This window comes from Notamacropus eugenii, chromosome 1 (genome assembly GCF_028372415.1).
Source record: "Notamacropus eugenii isolate mMacEug1 chromosome 1, mMacEug1.pri_v2, whole genome shotgun sequence".
Classification (NCBI taxonomy): domain Eukaryota; kingdom Metazoa; phylum Chordata; class Mammalia; order Diprotodontia; family Macropodidae; genus Notamacropus; species Notamacropus eugenii.
This window is the reverse complement of record NC_092872.1, coordinates 546172361-546189760: the sequence shown is the minus strand read 5'-3', so window position 1 is coordinate 546189760 and position 17400 is coordinate 546172361. Positions and strand designations below refer to the sequence as shown.

At 38.6% G+C, this 17400-nt stretch overlaps 1 protein-coding gene across 1 annotated transcript; it reads right to left on the bottom strand.

The window, feature by feature from the left end:
- Nucleotides 1–15511: 15511 nt before the first annotated feature.
- On the bottom strand, nt 15512–16495 carry LOC140518880 (olfactory receptor 6A2-like). The gene has a single exon (XM_072631375.1). The coding sequence runs from the start codon at nt 16493–16495 to the stop codon at nt 15512–15514; it is 984 nt and encodes a 327-aa protein (XP_072487476.1).
- Nucleotides 16496–17400: the final 905 nt, after the last annotated feature.

The window sequence follows — 17400 nt, the reverse complement described above, 5'->3', positions numbered from 1 at the left end:
TTGTCCCGTCCACCCACCCCAAAACAGGAAGCATTCTAATTGCCCCTATCACCAATCTGCCCTCTCGTCTATCATCCCTCCCTTCCCTTGTCCACATCTTCTCTTTTGTTCTGTAGGGCCAGATAACTTTCTATAATGCTTTACCTGTATTTCTTATTTCCTAGTAGCAAGAGCAGAACTCTACAGTTGTTCCTAACACTTTGAGTTCCAACTTCTCTTCATCCCTCCCTCCCCACCCATTCCCTTTGGAAGGCAAGCAATTCAATATAGGCCATATCTGTGTAGTTTTGCAAATGACTTCCATAACAGTCATGTTGTGTAAGACTAACTATATTTCCCTCCATCTTATTCTGTCCCCCATTGCTGCTATTCTCTCTTTTGATCCTGTCCCTCCCCAAGAGTGTTGACTTCAGATTGCTCCCTCTTCCCATTGCCCTCCCTTCCATCATCCCCCCCACCCTGCTTATCTCCTTATCCCCCACTTTCCTGTATTGTAAGATAGGTTTTCATACCAAAATGAGTGTGCATTTTATTCCTTACTTTAGTGGAATGTGATGAGAGTAAACTTCATGTTTTTCTCTCAGCTCTCCTCTTTTCCCCTCCACTAAAAAGTCTTTTGCTTGCCTCTTTTATGAGAGATATTTTGCCCCATTCCATTTCTCCCTTTCTCCTCTCAATATATTTCTTTCACCACTTAATTTCATTTTTTTAAGATATGATCCCATCCTCTTCAATTCACTCTGTGCTCTGTGTGTGTGTGTGTGTGTGTGTGTGTGTGTGTGTGCGCCTGTGTGTAATCCCACCCACTACCCAGATACTGAAAAGTTTCAAGAGTCACAAATATTGTCTTTCCATGTAGGAATGTAAACAGTTCAACATTAGTAAATCCCTTATGATTTCTCTTTGTTGTTTAGCTTTTCATGCTTCTCTTCATTCTTGTGTTTGAAAGTCAAATTTTCTTTTCAGTTCTGGTCTTTTCATCAAGAATGCTTGAAAGTCCCCAATTTCATTGAAAGGCCATTTTTTCCCCTGAAGTATTATACTCAGTTTTGGTGTGTAGGTGATTCTTGGTTTTAGTCCTAGTTCCTTTGACTTCTGGAATATCATATTCCACACCCTTTGATCCCTTAATGTAGAAGCTGCTAGATCTTGTGTTATCCTGATTGTATTTCCACAATACTTGAATTGTTTCTTTCTAGCTGCTTGCAATATTTTCTCCTTGATCAGAGAACTCTGGAATTTGGCCACAATGTTCCTAGGAGTTTCTCTTTTTGGATCTCTTTCAGGTGGTGATCTGTGGATTCCTTGAATACTTATTTTGCCCTCTGGTTCTAGAATCTCAGGGCAGTTTTCCTTGATAATTTAATGAAAGATGATGTCTAGGCTCTTTTTTTGATCAAGGCTTTCAGGTAGTCCCATAATTTTTAAATTGTCTCTCCTGGATCTATTTTCCAGGTCAGTTGTTTTTCCAATGAGATCTTTCACATTATCTTCCATTTTTTCATTCTTTTGGTTTTGTTTTGTGATTTCTTGGTTTCTCATAAAGTCATTAGCCTCCATCTGTTCCATTCTAATTTTAAAAGAACTATTTTCTTCAGTGAGCTTTTGAACCTCCTTTTCCATTTGGTTAATTCTGCTTTTGAAAGCATTCTTCTCCTCATTGGCTTTTTGAACCTCTTTTGCCAATTGAGTTGGCCTATTTTTCAAGGTGTTATTTTCTTCAGCATTCTTTGGGGTCTCCTTTTGCAAGGTATTGAACTGCTTTTCTTGCATCTCTCTCATTTCTCTTCCCAGTTTTTCTTCCACCTCTCTAACTTGATTTTCAAAATCCTTTTTGAGCTCTTCCATGGCAGGAGCTCATTGAATATTTATTTTGCCTGTTTGGAATACAGAAGCCTTGATTTCTATGTCTTTCCCTGATGGTAAGCATTGTTTTTCCTCATCTGAAAGGATGGGAGGAGATATCTGTTCCCCAAGAAAGTAACCTTCTATGGTCTTATTTTTTTTCCCCCTTTTCTGGGCATTTTCCCAGACAGTGACTTGACTTCTGAGTGTCCTCTCCACACCCACCTCGCCTCCAGATCCACCCAACTAGTGCTTGGGAGCTGAGATTCAAATGTTGCTCCCCACCCACAGGGCTTTCAGTGAGGATGGAGCTGCTATTCAGTGTGAGATTAAGTTCAGGTGCTCAAGTGGAGGCAGGGCTGCCTCATTGGGCTCAGTTCCCTCAGGGGATTTATGTGAATACCTTGGACAATGGATCCAAGCTCCTGCCTGCTTTGGGAACCCTTGTCTGCTGCTGCCTCCACTGCTGCCTCCTGAGGGGGCCTGAGTTATGGAAACACCCTGGTCCCCTCTAGGCTGGCCGAAAAGACCCTCTCACTGACCTTTGTGTGGAGGGAACTGTGCGGCCGCTAGAGATTCTGTCCCTGAAGCATACTCAATCAGCTCCTCTTGGTGCCGCTCGGCCAAGGCAGGGCTGGGCTCTGCTCCAGGTCCAGTGCTTGACGGACCTCTTTGGTCAGTATTTCAGGTCTCTCTGGAACAGAAATCTCCTCTGCTCTATTGTTCTGTGGCTTCAGCTACTCCCGAATTTGTTGGGAGTTCTTCTTTATAGGTAATTTTTGGGCTGTGGGTTTGGAGCTAGCATATGTGTATCCTTCTGCTCTGCCATCTTGGTTATACGTGAGTTTTTTTTTTTAATCAGAAGGAAAAAAGGTTTATCTTCTTCTGATTGTTCATTGATCCCATACAATCAAGATTATATCATTTGGACCTCCTGTTTGGAAATCCCCTTAAGCACAGCTAAGATTTTATGTGATTTTAATCACAGGACAAAGTTCTTAAGGTGATGGATTAGTATGCAGGCGATGGGACCTGCTATAGCAGTTTAAATTGATGAGATTTGACGTTTAAGGTTAATCAATTTGTCTTGAAAGTGGGATATACATAAGGTTACGAAAGTAGAAGCAATGGCAAGATGAAAGCTTGAAAATTAGGCAAATTTCTCTGGAATGTGGTGGAGGTCAAGTTTATAAGGTGAAGGAACCTTGAAAGGAAATATTAACTGTAATTTGTTTAGGTTAAAGCAAAAGCAAATTAAAATCAAGTTTAAATTTGAATTTCAAGTTTTAATTACAATTAAAATCAAATTTCATGCCTAGAATTCTCTCCTTCTTCACCTAAAACTTCTAGTTTCCATGTCTTCCAGTCTCAGCTGAAACCTTACCTTCTGGTGGGTACCAGCTTCAGTCCCTTTCTATTGAAAGTAATTTTGCTTTATGATATGTATACTGAGAAATTTATACTGTATGAATCTTATTTGTTCATGATTGTTTGCATGTCATCTCCCCCACTGGAATGTTAGCTATGAAAAAGCAGGGATAATATTTTCCTTAATAGCATGATTGTAACTTAGCAAGTGTTTAACAAGTACTGCAATTTCTGAATATCAATGGGACATTATCCTTACTCACCATACTTTATGAAACTGAAATTTAATAGTCTTTTGTACTTTTGTTGATCATTCTTTTGAATGTCTTCTATGTCTGGCTGATCCATTATGGACTATGTTGCTTGGGATAAGGCTGTTTTTTATTTATTTTATTTTTTTAAATTAATTTTATTTATTTTCAGTGTTCCACAATCATTATCATACAACTTAGATTATTATTTTTCCCTTCCTCCCCCTTACCTCCCCACTCTCTCCCTGAGACAGCATACAATCCTATATTGGTTCTACACATACATTCCTATTAAATACAGTTTTCACTATAGTCATGCTGTGTAGAAGAATTAAAATGAATGGGAGAAATCATCTAACAAACCAAAATGCAATACACACACAAATGATCTGCTACATTCTGCAACTGAATTCTATAGATCTTTCTCTGGATGTAGAAGGCATTTTGCCTTAAAAGATCATTGGGAATTTTTTTAAGTCCTTGCATTGCTACAAAGTTCCAAGTGTACCAGAAAAAACTCTGTGGTCATTGCTATGCACAACGTTCTCCTGGTTCTGCTCCTTTCACTCAACATTAGATCATATACATCTTTCCAGGCCTCTCTGAAGTCTTCTTGTTCTTCATTTCTTATAGCACAATAGTACTCTATTGCATTCATATACCATAATTTATTCAGCCGTTCCCCAGTTGATGGGTATCCCCTTGTTTTCCAGTTTTTGGCCACCACAAAGAGTGCTGCTAGAAATATTTTTGTACATGTGGGACCCTTTCCCATTTTTATGGGCTCTTGGTGATACAGTCCTAGAAGCAATATTACTGGGTCAAAGGGTATACATATTTTTGTAGTACTTTGGGCAAAGTTCCAGATTGCTCTTCAGAATGATTGGATCAGCTCACAGTTCCACCAACATTGTATCAGTGTTCCAACTCTCCCACATCCTCTCCAACATTTACCATCTTCAAAAGCTATTTTTTAGCAGTTAGATTTCCTTTGTTATTTCAGCTTTGTCTAAGGTTTCTTGGTGCTATTTATTGCAAAGAAGAGAAAACCTTTGAGACAAGGTTTCTGGGTAATTAATAATCAATTTATGTATCTTCAGATATATATATATATATATATATATATATATATATATATATATATATATATATATATATATATATATATATATATATGTATGTAGACCAAAAGTATTTAATAGGGAGATAAAACTGAACATAAGTAAGGGGACTCTAAGAGTCTCTTAGAGGCTCCAACAAATTTAAGTCAATGATGCCAAACAAAGCATATCTCAAGACACTGAAAGAATAGATAGATGTGGGGAGGACCCAAGATGGCAGAATAGAAGGATGGACCTGCTCTAGATCTCCCCCTGTAGCCCATAAAAATCCTCAAAAAATGACTCTAAATAAATTCTAGAGCAGCAGAAGCCACAAAATGACAGAGTGAAACAGATTTTCAGCCCAAGACAGCCTGGAAGCCTGAAAGGAAAGGTCTATCACACCAAGTCTGGAGCTGGGTGAAGCCCAGCTCGGGCCACACAGCACAGACAGGACTGGAGCAGCCTTCAGGGTGCAGAATCACAGGTAGCAGAAATCTGTGGTTCCCAAATTTCCCAACTCACAAATGCCAAAGGTAGTTTCAAAGGTCAGTAAGAAAGCTCATCTAGGTGAGAGGGAAGCATGTTCTGGCCTCAGCTCCAGGACAGCAGCAGGCACTGCAAATGCTGTAGCAGCAACCACTTTTGAAACCCTTGTCCTAAAGACCCCGGGAGAACCTAGCAGCTGAACTGGATCTCAGTCCTGCCTGACAGTCCTGGGGTGAGTAGGAGCATTGAGTCTAGCGTAGAGCAGCTGGTAGTAGCTGTGGAGAGGGAATACTACTTGCAGTTTCAGGGAAGAAAAGAATGCCTGTGTTTGCTTACAGACAAGAGCACAGGCCAGGACAGGAGTAACTTCTCTCCCTTGATTGTGCCACCTTGGAGGAACTGAGAATTCAGAGAATATACACACCTACAGATATACATACACACATACACCCATGTACATATACATACCTACACTTGTACAATATACACATACATGTATGTGAGATATCTCAGAGAACAGCTGCAAAAACCCCCTGAAACCTAGGGTAGTATACCCTTCACTTGACAAAGGACTCAAAAGTCAAGTAACTGACTGGGAAAATGCCCAAATAAAGGGGAAAAAATAAGACTACAGGTTATTTTCTTGATAAAAAGGTGATTTTTCCATCCTTTCCAAGGGGAAAGAACAAAGCATACCATTAGAGAAAAATATCAAAGTCAAGGCTTCTACATACAAAACCTCCAAAAAAATGCACTGATCTCAGGGCATGGAAGAGCTCAAAAAAGATTTTGAAAATCAAGCAAGAGAGGTGGAGGAAAAATTGGGAAGAAAAATCAGAGCAATGCAAGAAAATCATGAAAAGTGAGTCAACAGCTTGCTAAAGAAGACCCAAAGAAATGCTGAAGAAAATAACACCTTTAAAAATAGACTAACTCATACAGAGAAAGAGGTCCAAAAAGACAATGACAAGAAGAATTCCAGAAAGCAGAATTGGTCATATGGAAAAGGAGGTTCAAATGCTCACTGAAGAAAATAGTTCTTTTAAAATTAGAATGGAGCAGATACAAGTTAATGATTTTATGAGAAACCAAGAAATTATAAAACAAAACCAAAAGAATGAAAAAAAAGAAGACAATGTGAAAATGTTGGGAAAACAACTGACCTGGAAAATAGATCCAAGGGAGATAATTTAAAAATTATTGGCCTACCTGAAAACCATGACCAAAAAAATGAAGCCTAGACATCATCCTTCAAGAAATTATCAAGGAAAACTCTCCTGATATTCTAGAACCAGAGGGTAAAAATAGAAAGAATTTACCCATCACCTCCTGAAAGAAATCCCAAAAGGAAAATTTCTAGGAATATTGTAGCCAGATTCCAGAGTTCCTAGGTTAAGGAGAAAATATTATAAGCCACCAATTCAAGTACTGTGGAAGTACTATCAGAATAACACAGGATTTAGCAACTTCTACACTAAAGGACTGAAGGGCTTAGAATATGATATTCCAGAAGTCAAAGGAGATAGGATTAAAACCAAGAATCATCCACACAGCAAAACTGAATATAACACTTCAGGGGGAAAAAGGGAATTTCAATGAAATAGAAGACTTCCAAGCATTCTTGTTGAAAAGATCAGAACTGAATAGAAAACTTGAATTTCAAATACAAGAATCAAGAGCAACACGAAAAGGTAAACAGGACAGAGAAGCCTTAAGGAACTCATTAAAGTTGAGCTACTTACATTCCTACATGGAAATGTTATTGGTAACTCATGAGACCTTTTTCAGTATCGGGGTAGTTAGAGGAAAGACAAACACACACACACACACACACACACACACACACACACATATATATTGTATATATGTAGGTATGTATATATACATGGGTGTATTGTGTATGTATATCTGTAGGTGTGTATATATATTTATATACATATGTGTGTATGTATATATTTATGTATGTGTGTGTGTGTGTGTGTGTGTGTGTGTGTGTGTGTATATATATATATATATATATATATATATATATATATATATATATATATATATATATATATATATATACAGAGACAGAGGGCACAGGGTAAGCTGAATATGAAGGGAGAATACCTAAAAACATAAAATTTATTTTTTAATGGAATGTACTAGGAGTAAGCGAAAGGGAGAAGTACAATGTAGGGAATCATCTCACATACAAGAGGGAAGAAAGAGCTTTTATAAAGGAGGGAAAGAGGGGGGAGATGAAAAGATATAATTGAGGCTTACTCTCATGGGATTTGGCTTAAGGAGGGAAAAATACACACTCCCGTGGATATACAAATCTATTTTAACCTGCAGGAAGGCAAGGGAGAAGGGGATAGGAGAAGGAAGATAATAGAAGGGACAGCAAATTACAGAAAGGGATAATAAAAAGCAAACACCATTGTGGGAGGACAGTCAAGTGAGAAAAAGAAATAAATTGAGGGCAGGATAGGACAGAGGGAAATGTGATTAGTCTTTTACAGCATAACTATTATGGAAGTGCTTTGCATTGTTACACATGTATGACCTATATTGAATTGCTTGTTTTCTCAATGAGGGTGAGTTGGGAGGGAGGGAGAGAATATGGAACTCAAAGCTTTAAGAATGAATGTTAAAAATTGTTTTAGTATGCAACTGGAAATTAAACTATACAGGCAATGGAGTATAGAAATCTATTTTGCCCTATAGGAAAATAGAGGGGAAGGGGGATAGAAGAAGTGTGGGTAATAGAAGCAAGGACAGACTGGAGGAAGGGGTGGATGGGGTGCACGATGTCTTGAGGTAGGGGGTGGAGAGAGACAGGGAGAAAATTTTGAGTTCAAATTCTTGTGGAAGTGAATGTTGAGAACTGAAAAATAAATGTCATATATATATAATATGAACAGACGACATTATTGGTCTGCTCCAAGGAAGGAATGTTCAGAAATAATAGAGAGTAAAAGAGGTCCTGCAGAACTGGAGATCAAGAAATGTTGTAGTTTTTAAAAAAGTGAAAAGAGATTGGAATTTGCAAAAGTCTAGAATGATAAGCTAGACTGTAATTCCTGACAAAAATTCAATAACTTTATTAAAGACATGACTTTCAAACATTTAGAAATAAATGGAGATTATTAAAAGACAGAACGGATTCAACAAGAAGAAATTATTTCAGAGTAGCTCCATTGTCATTACCCAAAAGATTACTAGACTGATAGATCATGACAAAGTCAAAGACAAGTATACCTTGATTTCAACACAGAAAAACATAGCCTCTCATTCCTTTAGGTAAGATGAAGAGACATGGATAAGACAGTTAGGTAGATTTAGCACTTATAGAAACATTAATCATTTGATCTCAGCTTGGAAGCTGGTCTCTAAGGGAGTTCTCCAAGGCATGTCTTTGACCCTATGCTGCTTAAACTTTTTATCAGTGACTTAAATAAAATCATAAATGGCATTCTTGTCAGGTTTGCCAGTGATACAAAGCAAGAACGTATAGCTAACATGTTGGGATGACAAATTCAGGATAAAAAAAAGGTCTCAACAAGTTAGAATGATGGTCAAAACATAAGAAGGCGAAATTGAATAGGGATAAATGTAGATTAAAATAATAATTTTGACAAGGACAGGATTGGAGAACCAAAGATAGACAAGAATTCATGGAAAAATTCTGTTGGTTTCAAAGGACTTCAGGTTAAGTACAAATAAGCAATGCAACCTGGCAGGTAACCAAAACAGCTAACATTTCCTTTAACTAGATTCAAAAGATATAGGAATCAGAATGTGTGGGGTAATGGCACTTCCCTGATCAGATCACATCTACATTATGGGCTTGTTCCAAGTGCCATCTTTTAAAAAGGACATGTATAAACCAGAAGAAGGTGATCCAGAAAGGGACTAGAGCTCACATGCATCAGTTGAAGGAACCAAAGTTGTTTTGCCTGAAGAAGATAAAATATAGTAGGGTCACAATAGCCTGCCTTCAAGTATTTGAAATGTTGCCATGAGAAGATTAGATTTATTCTTGCTTAGCCCCAGGAGTCACAAAATGGAGTAGTGGATGGAAGTGAAAGAGAGGAAGATTAATGCTTGTTTGAAGAAAAATTTTCCTAATGATTAGAGCTTTAAAAAGGTGGCTTTCTTGAGAATTAGTAGGATTGACTAGCCTGATAATCTTCATGACACTAGGGTGGGGGGTAGCAGATCACTTGGGGTACTCTTTTAGAGCCCATTCCTACTCAGGTATATATTAGACTAACTGAATTCAGATCTCTTTGATCTCTATTAGAAATTAGAAATTCTGTAACTATGCTGCTGGAATTGGAATTTTGAGGAGACTGAAGATTTAGAAGTGCTTCTGTGGAGAATATGATAGGGAGTCAATCGAAAGTTAATGAAATGATTGGTAGTCAAGCAGGATTTTGCTAATCAATATTTACAGGAGAGAGAGGGAAAACAGAAGTAATATGTTTCTGAGTATGTTGTCGAGGGGAAAATAAGCATTCAGGGAATAGCACAGAGTAAAAATAATTCTGTATTGGAAGTCAGAAAAATTACGGTATTCTTGTCCAGAGTCTGCCATCAAGTAGTTCTGAAACCTTGAGCAACTGATTTTCTATTTTGGTAGGTAGGGACATTCAGATTTCTCAGTGAAGTAAAAAGTCTAGATTAAATGACTATTATTCTTTCAGTTCTGGTGTTCTATAAAATGAGATACTCTAAACTGAAGTTTGCCATACAAATGTCAGGTGTTAGGATAATGATACAGAGATTGTGATAGCTAGGTAGAAGGACAGTTAAAAAAAGGCATTATCTTTCCTATTCTTATCTAAGAAATTGCCAGCTTCTCTTCTCCATATCTCTATGTGAACTTTGTCTTCCAGCTGGTTATTTTCACCCCTACATGACTGGTAGTCAACAGGAAGAATATCTGGGCTAAGAGTGATGTCCACATTTTGTTGTGTCTAGTGATTTCTTTGAGCTTTCCTTCCTCTAGTAATCATAATATTTTGAGAATATCAAATTTCTAACTCTTTAGAAAACTGATGGACCTTTGATTTAATAGAATGACAATATCTGTCAGATAGATTGATCAGTCCACATGGAATTTTCAGGTTTTGTAGACGCTAGCTCCCATGATTCATAGTCAATCCTGATGAAAAGTATGAGGTAGTCAATGCCTACAGATAAAGTGGGCTAGTCAGGTGAGCTTAGCTTAGGGTGGGCTGGCCTTCATTGTTCCAAGGGATGCTCATGTGTCCTTCTCCAAACTATCTCGTATTCATTTTATATGTATTCTTCATACATTTTTATGTTTATATGTTGTCTCTCATATAAGAACATAAGCTCCCTGAAGGTAGGATTTGGTTCAGCTTTGTCATTGTATCCCTAGTACTTAGACAGTGCCTGGTACAAAGGCAACACTTAATAAATATTTATTAATTGAATAATCAAAATGCAGCCCATGTGAGCTATGGTGAGTGATCAGAACCCACTGACTGCATTGGATTCTTAGGCCATATTAATTGTATTGAGTGGAGAGAGCTCATAGATAAGTTCATGAGGAGGTGGAGCCCTCAAACCAAATAGGGTACTCAGTTTCCATGTATTATGTAAGCTGGATGATTACAACAAATTAAATAGAGTTGCTGGTGACCATAGATCAGGTGGGGAAGTAGGTAGTGATTTTCCACATGTATCATGAGGTAGTCAGGGTCCTTTCCAATGATTAAAGTTTTTGATGATAGAAGCCTAATTAAAAGGACTGAATGGACAGTGATGGAACTTGAAGGCTTTACCCTATTGACACAGAATTACCACACACATTGCACACATCATACCTAAGGCCTGACTGGTACAAATTGATCAACAAGCATTTGTTAAGTGTCATTTCTGTGCTAGTCAGTATCCCGAATAGCTAGAGAAGAAAATATCAAATTAACATGAATCAAACCAATGAGAACATCCAGGATTCAGGACATAGAGGCAGTGTATGCATTGATCCCAGGAGAATAGAATGAAAATCAAGTGTTATGTGTCTAGATTATTCTGAAATTCACAGTGAATTCTATTCTATTCAAGTACATTTGTCAACCATCCCCTCTATTCTTAAACTTTTTCTAATCATTTGGGGGATGGAAAAAGAGAAGTTCTAAGACATAGTCCTTGATCTTAATGAGCTTATAATTTATTGAGTATGTATGGGTGATGAGGACAGGACAAATTCAGGAACCCCAAGGCTGGAGTACCCTTCATGGGTCATCCAGAAAGAATTCACAGACTCAAACATTCTTGAAGTCAAGGCAGTAAAGATTTATTATGCTTTTCAGCATGCAAGAGTTCTTAGAGAACCTACAACCTTAGAGGGGTACATTTAAAGTTTATATAGGATTTTCTATAGTGAAACATGTGCCAAATTTGCTAATTAGGTGACTCAAGGTGGGATAAGGGAGTGGTTAGTTTTTAAAGGAACATGAACTTCTAATATCTACTGCACAGGCATTTTACCCAGAGTTCACATGGAAATAGGCCAGGGGAGACTCTAAGGAAGTGCGGTTTTAAGCCTGAAACTAGGCAACTAGTGGTCAGGGCTAATGGGGAAATACCCAGGTTGCCCTCCATCAATGTCTCTTTAGACAAGATAAAGGAGAGGAGTACACATATGTCTAAGTCTAGGATATATATGATTGGGCAATGAGTAGTAAATATCTTTATGACCCAGTACACAGCCAGTTCAGTCAGTACACAGCTAGTTCAAGCTAATAAATTCTATAGGTTCAGCTGGCTACTGTATTAGGAAGAGACAGAAAAGTTTTGCTAGGGCAAGCTGTCCTTGGGTTAGGGAAAAACTGCCTGACACAATGTTTTGAGGTTAGGGAGAAATATGATTTTTAGAATTGGGGTCCAAGCACAGGCGCCCAGACACCCCATCATGGGGAGGTAGGAAAATTGAAAGAAGAGGATCTAACACTCACACACACAAAATAACAAGATGCTCTCCACCTCTTCCTTAGCTAATTATGTGGCCCTAGGAAGGTAATAACTTCTCTGCTCCTTAGTTTCCATACCTATAAATAAGATGGTTTTATATACTAGATAATTGCTAAAGTTTCTTGTAGCTCTAAAAATCTGTGTATCTATTTTTTTGAAGTGCAGAGATAGATTGTTTGGTATTATGAGCAATAACCTACTATATATTTCAGTTTAGAGAAGGGAATCATTCATTAAAAATCAACAAATACTTCAAGGCCAACTATATTTTGGGCACGTTGTGATGGTCCTCTGTGGGCATACAATGATGCTTACATTTCAGAAGAAAAGGGATTACATTTTAGCAGACGAGATAAAGCATATGCACAAACAACTATGGTACAAAACTAGATGTGATAAATCTTTCTAAAGTATCACAAGTAGAGCATTTATTTATGATTAGAGGATGGAGAGAGCTTCTGCCAAAAGAAAGAGAAAGGAATGGTGGGAAGAGGGGGAATCGAGGATATATGACTGTGGACTGGAGTAATACTAATTATAATAGTAACAATATCTGGCTTAGGAGGTCACCATTTGGGAACAGATTTCTATTGTCCTTCATACTATTGGAATTACAATGAATATATGTTCAGTTTGCCCATATAGGAAAAGCTTACATCTTAATATTTTCATTCAACTATGAAAAGTAGTAATTTCATCCATTTGTTCTATTAATTTCTAGAAAATTGAACCTGGGAACTCTGATATAAAGGAAAACCAAAGTCCATGGACCACATTAGGTAGTCAGTCCCCATGAAATACATGGGGGTGGTCAGTACCTATGGATCAGATAAGAATGAGAATAAGGAAATAATATCAGTATAGAGACTTGTCCCAGTACCATTTCTATCAAATTAGAAAAGAGAAGAAAAATAAAATCTGACATTTAAATGACAATTTAAGGTGCTGAAAGATATTTTTTTGGTTGGGGCTTATTTTGCTTGTTTTTGGTCATTGTCATTTCAGTTGTATTTGACTCTTCATGACCTCATTTGGGGTTTTCTAGGCAAAGATGTTGGAGTGGTTTGCCATTTCCTTCTCCAGGTCATTTTACAGATGAGGAAGCTGAGGCAAACTGGGTTAAGTGATTTACCCCAGCTCACACAGTCAGTAAGTGTCTGAGGCTAAATTTGAAGTCAAGAAGATGAGTTTTCCTGACTCCAGGCATGACATTCTATTCACTGTGCCACCTAGGTGCCCTCAAAGTAATATACACACATATACATATATTCATTTCTTGAATCCTCTCAACAGCTTCATGAGTAGACACTATTTGGCAAAGGTATTGTGGGTCAGAAGATTATAGCTACAGAGTTTGCTAGAACCTTAAAATTTATCTAGTCCAACCGCCTCATTTTTACATACAAGGAAAGCAAGACTTATGGATGTTAAAGTCATTTATCAGGCACATAGATGGCAAATCAGGATTGAAACATGATTAAACCAAGTTTTCTAAAAGATTTGATGTCTTAAGAAGTCAAGGGTATATGATCCCAAAAGATTGAATTGGGAAGATTCAGCAATGAACTAACATTGCACATATCAGCTTTGAAAGACATAGCAACTGTGAAGTGGTCATGAGAATAGAAAGAAAGCAGCAGGTCTATGTAAAAGAAGTGACTGTTATCATTAAACTGAATATTGAAGTGACAAATAGAATGGTTATGTAGTGGTTGCTAAAATAAACACATTTTAGCCAAGCAGATTGATATTTCTAATAATAGAGAAATTGTAAGCATATGCAGTAGCATATCAGAAGTTTTAGGTGAGAAATGAGATGTTATTTTGTTATATTCACTTAGGGACTAATGTTTGAAACTGGATTATTAATGTTAAACAGTAGTAATCAATCATGTCCTGTATGCTGATTGTATCAGTTTTGAGGTTTGGGCTCAGGGTTTGAGTGATAAGGACTCATCTCCCTTGGGGCTTGTTCCCATGGTTTAGAAGATAACAAGGCAGGGTGAACTGCACCAGTAGTACATTGTCTGTAGCACATGACATTCCTGGGAATTCTGGCATGTCCCTAAGCACCAAAAGTCACAGAAGTGGAGACCCTGCTTTTTCTGGCCATTCAGAAAGTATGAGGTGTGTATACGGGAGTAACCCTCAGGCATAAAATTCTGACCACTAATGGGACAGAAATGCTTGGTATGGGAGGAAACGGGTCTCTCGTAGTTAGATCTTCAAGGATATTCTTATAATTGATCATTGACAACACCAAAACCACAAATTTACAATAAAGGACTGCCTTATAGGAAACAAATATTTATTAGCATATGAACTCCCTGATGAAATCAACCTGCCCTTACCCTGAACACAAGGTAGGGTTATATCTTATAACTTTCTATTTCACAATCTGTTTCTGGGATTAAAGAGCCCAATTGGTAGTATTTTGGTCAGAGCTGCCAACACTATGATTCTTTCTTCTCACTTAGTTACTCACACTAGGCAAAAATACTATCTCTTTCAGCAGCTTCTATTTCTTTGGCCTATGCCTTTATTCCAATGCATATGAGAACAAGAGGGCCATAACTAGGGCACGGTGACTGGCACTTTGCCTCAAGGTAACAAAATTGAGAGGGATTTCTGGGAATATTTTCATTTCTTTAGTAGCATAGAAACAACGAAGTTTAGCATCTTGTTAGTAAGAATAAGTGGTTAACACTAACCCACGGCAGCTTCCTGCTTGTCCTTCCAGTTGAATTTCTTCACTGTTTGACCTGCTCTGCCCTACTCCTGATAGTAGTTATCCTATAGCATCCTTAAGTTGCTGAGTCGGTTCGGATTCTCTACCCACCCCCACCCCCACACACACACATACACCACATGCACACACACTCATGCACACAACAGGTACGAAGAGGGTTCTTTGTCACTTGTTCAGGGCACAAAAATTGGTGGTTATGAATTGAGTTATTTCACAAACATGGATTACATATTTGTTTGTCTTGGGTTTTATCTAATAATGTTCACTATATTAAGCCTTTCCTAAATGACTCTCTCCCTCCATCTTCCCTTACCCTAAGAAAAGGACACAAATGTGCAGAGAAGCAGAAATTCTTGAAGAAGAGCTATTTAGGGACATGAGTGTTCTCATAGAGGTATTCCTTCTTGTTCATTCGTTCTTTTACCCTTATTGTTCCACCAGGACATGAGCCATTAGAAAAGCTACATTTCAGTGATCTTATGAAAAATATCATTGAGCTGCCTCCATGCTGACCTTCATGGCCCTGGACCACAGTAACCCAGTCTTGAATTTTTGCCACCATCTTGCTTCCATGAATTCTTCCATTTGTTCCACGGTGCTTAGGAGACCTTAATCAGCAATGGGTCACTCATTCCCAGCTTTTTTGCTTCACTCACTACTAGAGAGAGCACACAAATAGGCTGGATAATCTGTCTATATCTTATTCCCTTCCTGCTTTACCTAGCCCTGTCAGATTTTCTGGGGCTATGTTCCCAGTTGTGGTAAAGGTGCAAGGTCTGACTCAGGGCCTGCTTGACCTCCCGGTTTCGCAGACAGTAAATGATGGGATTAAGCAGAGGCACAATGAGGGCATAAAGTACAGAGACCAGCTTATTGGTGTCAAAAGCTGACAATGCCTTGGGCCGGGCATAGATGAAGATACTGGCTGCATAGAAAATGATCACCACTGTGAGATGGGAGGCACAAGTGGAGAAGGCTTTTTGGCGGCCAGTAGCTGAGGGAATGCGCATCACAGCACTTACAATGGAAACATAAGAGGCACCAATGACAGAAAGTGGAACCAGTAGAATGAGGATAGCCAGTATAAAATCAGTGAGCTCAGCTGTGGACATATCTGTGCATGAGAGGTTAAGCAGTGGTGAAACATCACAGAAGAAATGATTAATGATGTTAGGGCCACAGTAGGAGAGGCGGGAGATGAGAAAGACTTTGACCATGGAAATGCCAAAGCCTCCAGCCCAGGAGCCAGCTGCCAGATGGACACAGAGCCTACCACTAACAATGACTGGATAGCGGAGAGGGTGACAGATAGCCACATAACGATCATAGGCCATGACAGCCAAGAGGACACACTCAGTACAGCCCAGACCAAGAAAGAAATAGACCTGGGTCATGCAACCTGAGAATGAGATGCGCTGCCCAGCCCCAGACTCCACTGTGGCAAAGCCAGCCAGCATCTTGGGGATGGTGACTGTGACATACCAATTCTCAAGGAAAGACATATTGGCCAAGAAAAAGTACATGGGCTTGTGGAGAGTAGTGTGGTTCTTCACAGCTATGATAATGAGGGAGTTCTCAGTCAGCACCAACAGGTAGGCCAGCAGGGATAATGCAAATAACAGTGCCCTGACAGGGGCTGGTGCAGGGAAGCCCAGCAGCACAAACTCAGTCACATGCCCACTCTGATTGCTCCATTCCATGGTGCTGGCCAGAATCCACTGTGCATGATACCTATGGAAAAGGCGTAGAATAAGGAAGAGAATCTGACTGGAGAAGGATTTAGCAGCCTGTGTGAAAGAATAACACCTTCTCCCCCTCCCTGCCTTTAAAGTGGGAATTATTCCTATTTTTAGCATATTGTAACTTTACTGATACTGAAAAACTGCAATGATTAGAATCTGGAAGAATTTTTCTACTGGTAATACCTCAGCTAATGAATTAGAGAATATACTAGATCTGGCAGATGCAGTAACCTGAGTCAGGGCTTTTACCATTCATCAAATTCAGGATATCTCATAGTTAGCTGAAGGTTGGAGGTTGTCTGCCAACAGCAAATGGGTACTTTGGAGTTTAAATGGGAAAGTAGGGCTTGAAGTAGGAAAAGAAGAGGAAACAGACTGTTTCTCTATAATGACAAGATAAGATAAATGCTGAAAAGTATGAGAGCAAAGTACCTTCTTCCAGAAACTCATGGACCAGAGAAGAACCTAAGAGAACCTGTACCTCTTCCACATAATTTCTAGACAAAAATGAAACAGTTCATTGTTTCTCTTCTCTTAATCAAACTGTCATCATGTTAATTCAAGCCCATACCATTCCTTTCCCAGATTCCTGTAACAGCTTGCTTTCTCATTGGTTTCCATGCATCAGTTCTCTCCCTTCTCCATTCCATCTTTCACATAGCTGCTAAAGTGATTTCCCAAAGCACAAAATAATCCTCTATTCAATAATTCTGAGGTTAATCTCCTATTCAAGAAAATTAAGCTACTCTCTAATACTTCTAGGATCGAATACATATTCTTCTGTTTGACATTTCAAGTCTTTCATAATCCATCTCTTCTTTACACACAACATTCTGTCTTTCATCTCTATATCTTTGCCCTGG

Excerpts from the sequence above, each read along its gene's own strand:
- LOC140518880 (XM_072631375.1), bottom strand. The coding sequence starts at position 16,495 with ATGGAATGGAGCAATCAGAGTGGGCATGTGACTGAGTTTGTGCTGCTG.